This window comes from Crinia signifera, chromosome 1, assembly GCF_055691185.1.
Source record: "Crinia signifera chromosome 1, ASM5569118v1, whole genome shotgun sequence".
NCBI classification, from domain to species: Eukaryota; Metazoa; Chordata; class Amphibia; order Anura; family Myobatrachidae; genus Crinia; species Crinia signifera.
Genome location: NC_139217.1, coordinates 34,622,002 through 34,633,174, shown reverse-complemented (window position 1 = coordinate 34,633,174; position 11,173 = coordinate 34,622,002). Strand labels below are relative to the sequence as shown.

The following is an 11,173-nucleotide window of genomic DNA, read 5'->3' as shown; positions in this document are numbered from 1 at the left end:
CAATGATTTTTTTATTATTATGTTATTAATATTGAACTTTAAAGGCAGACAGATCAATTAATGGATTATTCATCCTTACGGAGGAGGGTTAATGCAAAAAGTGCCCTTTGAAAAATATTATCCCTGCCCAATGTCTGTCTCCAAATGAACTCCTGTAGATATGATTTTAGCATGTGGCGTGCTGTTCCTCTGTGTCGTTTGTTGCGCCACTTGCACTCACCCCACATACGTTCGATGTTTTGCGTATGCACACCTGTATTTGGGTCCACAAAATTGAACCTATGGTTTACTTGTGCATGAAAATAACCTGCTTGCGTCAGTTCATGGGTCGTATAGCCCCTCCAGCAGTCGCTGTAGATTTCAGTCCCAGGCTCAATGTTTTCAATAATGGCGGCCACCAATGTGGCCGCATCCCTCCGATCCACCATACATAAGAAACACTGGCCTGTCTCACGGCAGATGCCCCCAAAAACCCACTGCTGTGGGAGCATCCGGCCAACATTGTATTTTCTCTTGACGAATAATGATTCATCTACTTCCACGATCCTTCCTGGACCACCAATCCTGCGCTGTGGCTGCGACAGGAGGTCACAAGTGCAGGCCTCTCTCATAGTGCAGTTAAAGAGGACAGCAGTCTTCTTGTACATGAAATGTTCTTCCTCACAATACTGGATAGAAGTGAGCTCCTTGGTCCAGGAATAAATAAATCTTGCCATGATGACAAGAGGCATGCGGCTTCCTGGAAAACACCAGGTGGCACGGACGCTCACTTTTTTGCGGCACACTTTAACGTGGCAGCGCCACTTCATCTCTCGGACAGACATCTTCATATTATGCCCGTTTTCACATTGCATTACGGAAGGGATCAGACTACAGCCTTGGAAAAAAGTAATCGCATCCTCCTCCGATTTAGGCAGTGTAAACAAATTAGTGGCAGATGCCATCTCAGAAAAAAACGCTAATAAAATAAAATGATAAATCCAGCATCAGTACTTTATCTGTAATATATTTTATCCACTATTAGCTGCTTATACATATCCGCAATTCTATGACACTGTATACTCGATTACACTTCATAAGCTACATTTTATCCATGTTATTAATAATTCAGTAACTCACCAATAGAATTCAGCTGGATACTGGAAGCAGTAAAAGAAGTCTGGAAATTCAAACTCAGTCCAAATTCCAATAAATAATAAGTAAATAATCAGCAGTAAATTAAAACTCCAGCAAAAATTCAAGAAATTATCTGTCAATAATCAGCAGCTCTCACAATATCAACCTCTCTTATCACCAACAAACCCACAAAGATTTCAATGTACAGATGTGACAGGGGGCCGGCTTGGGCCGGCTTACCAGTGTCATGACACTGATAATGATGATGTAATGTGTAACTGTGCAGAAAGTGAAGGGGGCAGGATAAGCATGTACATATGAAAACACATTATTTTCTGTGTTTCTGTGCAGATGTGACAAGGGGAGGGCTTTGAAGGGTAAATAAATACAGTAGTGTTACAGATGGGCCATCCTATGGGCCAACCATAAAAGCGGGAACAAAATTGGATCGCATCGCATCGTTCAATATCGTGTATGTGCATTTGTGGTATCCGATGCGATGCGATCCGATTTTTATACGGAGAATAGCATGGTGCGCAATTAACGTAGCGGGCGCCCAGATAGGAAACAAGTACCTTTTTCTCTTTTTCTTTTTCCCTTCTCATTCCTATCATAGGCGTGTCCAAGTGTTGGTTCCCTGACGTTCTGATTCCTATCACGTGCTCTGCTGGCTGGGACAGAGCAGATGAGGCATATATTTATTTTCATTGGCACATTGGCCCTTATTCAGATCTGTGCGGCCGGAGCCGCATACGGTGCTCCGGCCGCACAAACCAATCCCCGCCCACAATACGGCTCGCCACGGCCGTCCGTACACGGACGGCTGGCGATCCGCATGAAAATGGTGGGGCGTACGCCTCCACCATGGTGGGAGCTGCCCCCTGCATTCGATGGTCTGCGACCATCGAAGGCAGGGCCGCACGCCCCACCAGCTCCCGCAAGCTGAGACCACACGGACAATCGTCCGTGTGAAAGCTTGTATGGGGGCGGAGAACTGACATCCGGCGATGTCAGCTTTCCGCCCCCATCACTGGCGTCATAGCCTCATTACCATGCATACGCCCCGCGTTTGCATGGGAACGCCCATGAAACGCGGGGCGTATGCATAGGGAAATGAGGGTATGAAGCCCCTCACGCCCCTATACGCCCCCTTTGCGGCGTATTAAATTTTTGTGCGGCAAATTCCCCTGCACATGTGCAGAGTGACCTCTGCGCATGTGCAGAGCGAAAACATCGGCGGTACGGCCGCACGCGGGCCGTACCGCCCAGATCAGAATAAGGGCCATTGTCTCTTTTAAATGTGGGGTGGGATGATGATGAGCCAACCACCAATTTTGAAGATTCCGCAGGTTACCTCCAAATTGTTTAGACTTTTGTTATGGAATGTGGCTGGCTTACATTCCACAATCAAGAGACGTAAAGTCCTTACATACTTAAAATGCCCTAATTCAGATATCATGGGTGAGATTTAATAGGATGAGACATTCAGAAAGTGAGAGATTTTGTGAGAAATCGCCAGTTTTTTTAAAGCGGCAATCATTTATACTGCAAAACCAGTTTGATTTTGCTGTGTAAATGATTGCCGCTTTAAAAAAACTGGAGCTTTCTCACAAAATCTCTCACTTTCTGAATGTCTCATCCTATTAAATCTCACCCCATGTTTTTACAGGAAACTCACTGGCTTAAAAATTTGGATTCAACACTAAAAAGTCCCTGGCTTGGGGAGAGTGTACCCGCCTCTTATAATAAGAAAAAATGAGGAGTAGATATAATATTTAAGAGAAAACTAGATTATGAGATTACTAACATGATAGCCGACCCAGAAGGCAGATCCTTTTTGTTAAATGTAACAATATATAGAGAATCTTTCACGTTACTTAACTTATATGCACCTAATAACCCAAATACCCAAAATTTCACATCAATCTATATCTAATATACTAATGCATAATGCCACACCTCATTTAATTATAGAGGGAGATATGAACTCATTACATGATGTTCACCTATAAAGCCTCAGCGAATTCCTCTTCTAATCATAGAGAAGGCATATCCTTTTTATGTTCCACACATGCTCTACTTGATGTATGGAGAGTACAGAATGGCTCCAGCAGGGAATATACTTACCACTCATGAGTTCATGATACTTTTACAAGAATAGATGACTTTCTTCTGGAAGAATCCTTCTTTACTTGTATATTTGGGAGACATCAAAAGCAGTTATGCGTGGTCCCATCATTTTGTATGTGGACAGATGTAACAAGGAAAAAAATGGAACAATTACACTCTCTAACCAATAAACTATGTACATCACACCATAATTACTTAACCAACACAACTGAAGACAATAAGTTCACATACTGTATCTTCAGGATAAGGGTCTACTGGAAGTTATTCTATTGCAAGAATACAACTGACTATATGAAAAATCAATATTACCATTGGGGTAGCAGGTCGGGATGACTATTGGCATTTATGGCTAAACAATTAACGAAAAAATGTTACAACACTAAATTATGTGATCAAAGAACTGGGGCGGTACTTACTTTCCACTCCAAAATTTTTAAATGATTGGAATCACACTTCATGGATCTTCATGGACAACGCCAGTGAACCCAACTTGAAAGATATTGAAGACTTTTTGTAAATTATAGGTTTACCTAGATTGACAAGGACACAAATGATAAAATCATAGAACAAGAAATTGGGTACTTGTGTATTATCATTGCGCCCACTAAGCAAATTGCTTAGTGGGTGATTCTGTGTAAGAAAATTGCATCGCATCGCATGTGGTTTTTTGCGTGCGATGCGATCACATAAATAAATAAATAGCATTGCATGCAAAAAAACGCATGCAAAAAACGCATGCAATGCGATGCCCCTTACGGTGCCGTACATATGCAAATAGGGCGCCGTGCTAATACACAAGTACCATAAAATCAAGTCCACGCCGACGTGGATAGTGGGGGTATGAAAAGGTCGGGAGGATGCGTTCCGCCGCCTCTCGCGGGGCTCGCTGCGCTGGCCACGCTTCAGGGTGGAGTGGATAGTGGGGGGTGCCTAAAATCTCTTTGCATCTCATAGAAGTATATGGTAAAGTGTTTTCCTACGGTGTCGTACATATGCAAATAGGGCGCCGTGCTAATACACAAATAACAGAAATCGTTATGGCTACTGAATCCCTCAAATTAAATAAAGCACCTGATCCTGTCAGATTATATGCCAATTATTAGAAAATTTTGAAGACTGATATAATCTCAACACTTACTTCATTATATCAAGAAATATTTGATAACAAGTAACCTTATTCATATTTCAATGAAGCCATAACATTTCTACTACCTAAACCAGATAAAGATATTTTAGTACTTGTTTCCTAGCACGGCGCCCATCGCATCGTATACCATAAGCCTTACAATGGTATGTGACGCGATGCGATGCAACGCGATGGCACCCGATGTTATACAATTTAAAATCGTATACCATTGTATATGGCATTCAATGGCATACAATGCGATGGTATACGATTTTAAATTGTTTAAGAACCCTAATGGGTGCTTTCAATGTAAAATGGCCCCCTATAAGATTATTAATTGTATAAGCACCGTAATGGGTGCTTACAATAATAAAAGCACCCCCACTATCAACGCCAACCCGAAGCGTGGCGAGCTCAGCGAGCCCGCGAGGGGTGGCGGTACGCGTCATCCGACCTTTTCATACCCCCACTATCCACATCGCCGTGGAGTTGATTTTAGATAGTGTGGCGAGCGCAACGAGCCACCGAGCCTGAAGCACGGTGAGGGGATGCGGAATACATGTAAAGTAATACGCGTCCCCTCGCCACACTTCGGGCTGTTTGGCTCGCTGCGCTCGCCAGACTATATAAAATCAACTCCTCGCCAACGTGGATACTGGGGGTATGAAAAATTCAGAGGACGCATACCGCCGCCCCTTGTGGCTCACTGTACTCGCCACGCTTCGGGTTGGCGTTCATAGTGGGGGTAGTGTGGGGGTGCATTTAACATGGTAAGCACCCAATAGGGTGTTTATACAATTAAACATCGTGTAGGGGGGGCATTTAACATTGAAAACACCCATTAGGGTGCTTATACAATTTAAAATCGCATTGCATCGCATGGGGCTATATGGCATGCGATGCGATATAATGCAGAAGATGCCATACGATTGAAAATCGTTGCCGCCGTGCTAGGAAACAAGTACCGATATTTCTAAGCTAGAATCATACAGGCCAATTGCACTCCTAAATCAGGACTATAAAATATTAACTAAAATATTATCCAATAGATTGAGGGGAATGATCCCAAACCTCCTGACCGCACATCAATTAGATTTTAACAGATCGTCATTCTGTTTTGGGAATTTGTTCGGCCATAGCAGTAATAGCTTCCTGGTCCAATAATGCTGCCAAATCCAGTGTTGTTGAGATTAGATGCAGAGAAGGCCTTCAACAAAATTTTATGGGAATATCTCTTCAGAAAATTAGATTGTAGAGGTTTTGATCTTCCCTTTATAAGCCTAATTAAATATTTATACCACAAACCTTCTACTAGGCTATTGGTTAACGGTCTTCTTGGCAAATCCTTGGTACTGCAGTGGGGAACGCGGCAAGGCTGTCCATTGTCTCCTTCCTTCTAACATATCATCACTCCACTGACTTACCAAGTCTACAGCGGAAATGGAAGTGGGTAGGTTGTCTGGGGACGAATGGAGTGAGGCACTTGCTTGTCCTCGGGAATCTACTGCTTTGGTTAGATTTCAGCAAATTCAATTGTTCATTTTACATAGAACTTATCTGACTCCATCTAGAATGGTAAAAATTTGGTGGGAGGACTTCAGATGTATGCCCTAAATGTCAGGGTAGCTCAGGAACCTTTTGGCATTTATTGTGGGACTGCCCAATGGTGAAACCATTCTGGGATCAGGTGACCCAAGCTATGACTGTTACAGGAATACCCCATAGTAGTCTAACACCTAAGTTGTGTTGCCTTGGGGTGTCTGGAGATGATGTCCTGGATAAACATACTAGGCAGTATGCAATTAATCTATGTATGTTGGCTAAAGTCTGCCTAGCCAGACTCTGGATGGCTTCCTCGGGACCTGACTTTAAGGCCTGGACTTCTTTGGTTAATGCTACAGTGCAGCATGAGAGATATTTATATATAACTCGTAAGACTGAATCCAAATTTAATCGTATTTGGTGTCGATGGCTTTCTTCAAAATATGCATCCCCACAACAATTCATTAATTAATTAAGGCTGTGTTTTTGATTGTGTTGTTTTTGTTTTTTTGTTTGTTTTTCAACATTTTTTTTTTTTTGGGGGGGGGGTTATACAGATCATTCTTTATATCTATATATTCAATATAGCTAACTGTGGCCTTTTATGGTTTCTCAGGATAATTGATGTTTGCGGTGTTCTAAAAGTTAATATATGAATATGATTCTTTTAGGTTAAAGTAATTACAAGAGAAAATTTATATTATTCCCATAAATAAGATATTGTTAATGTAATATATAATTGATTATCTTGTGATAGTCATATAAATGTTTGTAATTTTTATTTTTTATTTTATTTTATATTTAATTTCTATCTTTTTTTATTTTTCACTTGTTTAAGTTGTAGTTATGTTTGATTTGTGGAAAAAAAAAAAAAAAAAATTACTCAATTAAAAAAAAAAAAAGGCTGTCCATTGTCACCTTTGTTTTTTAATCTTAGATCCCTTACTACGCCACTTACAACAATGGACGGTTTTGCAGGGAGCAAAAATTGGGTCTCAGGAACTGAAAATGAAAGCCTTTGTGGATGACCTGCTAATATTTTTCTCTAATCCCGAGACAAGCCTAGAACCTTTGTTTGATACTCTTCATCAATATGGTTTGCTTTCGGGATTTAAGATTAGTGTTTCAAAGTGAAAGGCTTTGGCATTGGGCAGTCACCCATTTAGATCAGATATTTCTCTTGGAGGTCTGAAGTGGGCTTCTTCCCAGATGCAATATTTAGGAATAACATTAACTAAGAATATTCAGAAAATTTATTATGCAAACATAACCTCAATTATTACAAAGATCGGAGCGGAATTCAAGGGTTGGCAACATTTGCAGTTGTCATATTTAGGTAGAGCTAATTTAATTAATCACTTTTCCAAAGCTCCTATATCCACTCCAGGTTCTCCCACTTATTCTTACTCTATCTGATGGGGAAAAAAATACAGATCTTTTTAGAAATTTCAAATGGTCAAAAAAAAGGCAGAGAATTATCCTAAAAATACTACAGAGTACTAGAATAAAGGGAGGGATTAATATCTAATATTAAACTATAAAATCAAACAGTCATATGTAGATACATTAAAGATTGGATTCACCAGAAAGATCAATAAGCTAATTATACAATGGATCAACAGCTCCTCCCTGCCCTCAATTTAACATGCCTTTTACACTTACCTTAGTATGAATTACCCACGCAAGTATTGGAAAATTCTCTCCTTATGTCTACATGGTCTATATGGCACACGATACGTAATAAAGCTAAATTGCATACTCTATATTCTTTAAATCTCCTATTTTTGTGTTATAATTATTTCCAACATGGATTAGCAACACAACCTTTTCATTCATGGTGTTCACAGGGAATTCGCTCTGTTAGACAACTTGCAAACCAAGAAACAAAAAAACCATACACCTATGTCCAGGCTCAACATTATGCCAATGAGGTGATAACTTTTTTAAGTAATACTGATTGGGACAACCAACTTGATAAAGCTCTTTTGAACGTAAGCTACTCCAGAAAAGCCATAACTTACTTTTATTAAATACTGAGGGAACCTTATTATACTGGTCAATTCCAAACAGGTATCACTAGGTGGCGGACACACTTCCCAAAAATAGACGAAAAGACTATTTTAAAAACTCTATTGTACTCTACTAAAACAATATCAGAAACATCTTATAAAGATATGTTTTTTAAAAATATTTTACAGAGGATATTTATCTCCTCATCGTTCTAGTTTAATGGGTTTCACCAATTCTTCAACATGTCCTAATTGTAATCATTCTGACACAAACCAATACTATTGTTTATGGGAATGTACAACTAATCAAAGATTTTGGATAACAGTGAGACAATTTGCAGAGGATCACTTGGTAACTTATTTACTGCTAACACCAGTATGGGCTGTTTTGGGATTTTTGCCAGTTACTTCAAAAATTTCAGTCGGTTGTAGAAAATTATTGTTGTATATATCTTCAGTAGTCAGGAAGAATATATTGTAGCAGTGGATACCTGCCACACCTCCTTCATTTGTGCATGGTCTTCCCTTCCCCCACCCCTTTCTTTTTTTCTTTTTTTTTTGTATAAACAATTTTATTGAGTGTGTCAAAACATGTTCATTTCCATTAGCACAGCATTCTTTATAAATTTTGCATGCAAGAAATAACTTTCCATAGCAAACAAACCAATATTATCCTAGTGTTTTGCAGCATATATTATGTTAAAGCTATTCATTCTGGCCCCTTATCCATCTACTCAGTGTCAAATGATCTGTTATTCTGGAGACATATGACCATAATAGATTCATCCTTAATGAGTTTACCAATTGGGTTATGCTGGATATAATTTTCTGTTAAACCTTAATTTTAATTTATTGCAAACATCTTATCTCAGTGCACTCTAAGTTTTTGATAATGACCTAAGCAGGTACCAGGTGGTACCTTCGAACAGCTTCATTACATGTGTCTGCGCAGCATTGTCCAGTGAACGAATATATATATTCCCCATTTTGCATACAACTTTTTTACTCCTTCCTCCACCAGGAGTAGTGTAGCTCTTCTATTAAAGTACATAATCTGCGTTAGGGCCAGTTTGACTTCCTGTAAGAAGGGTGGCGCCAAAGTGGTCCAATTATGCAAAATCACCTTTTTAGCTACTGTTACTTTCCTCCCCTGAATATTCCAATTGGAGAAATTTGCACAAAGCATGAATACAGGGTCTTTAATTAGGTGTTACCAACTTGAATTTAACTCCACTGCAACTGCTATTGGAGGGTGAATTGAGACGGCACTTTCCCCCAATTATTAAACAAGCTTTGATAATATGGAAATGGGTGGGAAAAATGACTAAGTACGAAGGTATTGATCCAGAGCTGTCCTTGTTCTCCATTGAGACGCTTAAAACAATTAGAACATATCAGGGCAGGGTTATTTGGAGCGGATTGGGCATTGAGGGTGTTGGTCAGCTGTATCAGGAGCAAACTATTAAATCTTTCTCTGAACTGCAGGTGGAATTTGATATACCCAAGCATATGTTTTATAGATATCTGCAAGTCAGGAGTGCTTTAACTGAAGCTGGAGTGGGAGATAGGATTAAGATAAGGGAGTCTCCTGTTAAGAGATTTATTAGGTTGGTGAGTTCTGGAAAAAGACTCTCGAAAATACATAAATACCTCAAAACACTTACCCAAGATACGGAGTTGCCACTCCTGAAAAGGAGATGGCTGGAAGATATCCCACAAATGGGTGATCTTGAGTGGAGAGAGATTCTTGCAGTCCCAAGTAGGGCCACAACATCAATACGTATACAGCAGGTGCAGTTTAATATTTTACATCGTAGTTATATTACTCCCGTTAATTTAAAAAAAATGGTCAATACTAACTCTGATAAGTGTCCGAAATGTAAGGTTGGGATTGGGTCCTTTAAGCATCTCCTGTGGGAGTGTGTAGTGATAAAGGGATTTTGGGCAGACATAATAAGAACATTGCGGATGGTGGGAGCCCCCTCTGAATTACTTTCTGTCACCAATCTCATTCTGGGGGTCTGGCCAGTGAGTACGTATGGTAGGGTGTGGGAGCAATCACTGCGGGTGTTTGGAGCAATTGCTAAGGTGATTATTGCTAGACATTGGTTATCATTAGCCGCACCTGATAAACAGGAATGGATAAACTTGATGAATACAACGTGTGCCCATGAGAGATATGTGTATGCAACAAGGGGTAATGGGGCTAAATTTTTAAATATATGGGGTCATTGGAAACAATCTCGTTTCTTTGAAGTCATTGATTGGAAGGTTGGGTAAATTTTTTTTTTTTTTTTTTTTTTTTAGAAGGCACGTGTTCTCTAATTGATATGTTAAATAATGTAGAATGTAGATATTAACACTGGTAATAATATTGTATTAGATAGGTAGATAGTATATGTAATATTGACTATTGAACGTGGAAAGGATTCCGAAGGGGACTACTATTGGATATTAAGTCGGATAAATAGCTGGGATAAAGATTACATCACTAAATTTAGTTGACATGATGATAAATATTGATTGGTAAGAGATAAAAATGTGTTATAGATATTATACACACCGTTTAAGACACTAAGTTGTTTTTTTTTTTTTTTTTTTAAGTATAGTATAGGAAAAGCACATGAAATATATTATAGCAGTGGTAAATTCTGATTAAATTTTGCAGAAGTATTGCACACTGAGGAGTGTTTAAAGATGGGAGTTGGTAAGGGAAAATTCACGATCATAGTAAGCAATTTGAGATATTAAGTTGGATAAAGAGGTGGTGGTCTGAAGAGGGTATTTATTTATTTCTATTTATATTATTAATTTTGTATCCACCATGGTGTTTTTTTTTTTTTTTTCTTATATATCTGATCTTTGCACGTTTCGCTTACACAGAAATATTATTGGTGTTCTGATGGAAGGGAAAGGGAAGGAGGGGAGAAGTAGAGGGGAAAGAAGAAAGAAAAGAAGGGAAAGTTAAACCTGTTTAATGACCTTCAGTGTAGCGAAATGCAGTAATTAAATCCACTGCCCCTTCAAAAAAGAAAACCTTCGATAGTATCGGATTGATTATATGCCATGATGTTGATATCAAGAGGAACTGGGATATGTGACCAGAATCAGCCTGTAAATGTGATATGTTAATGTATGTGTAGATGTTAGGAAGCAGTGCACCAAAAAGGAAGATATATTGATATTTATGTTAGTATGCGGGGAGAAAGGCACTGGTTTCATATATGTATGTTTTTATGTATAAAATTTT

At 39.2% G+C, this 11,173-nt stretch overlaps 1 protein-coding gene across 1 annotated transcript in view; it reads right to left on the bottom strand.

Annotated features, from left to right (window-relative positions):
• Nucleotides 1-3,693: 3,693 nt before the first annotated feature.
• LOC146070741 (vomeronasal type-2 receptor 26-like) overlaps nt 3,694-11,173 on the bottom strand; it is a 52,853-nt gene continuing 45,373 nt past the window's right edge. Inside the window, exon 7 of the mRNA XM_083179403.1 lies at nt 3,694-3,776. Within this exon, the coding sequence (XP_083035529.1) occupies nt 3,694-3,776 (83 nt within the window). The remainder of the gene's footprint in view (nt 3,777-11,173) is intronic.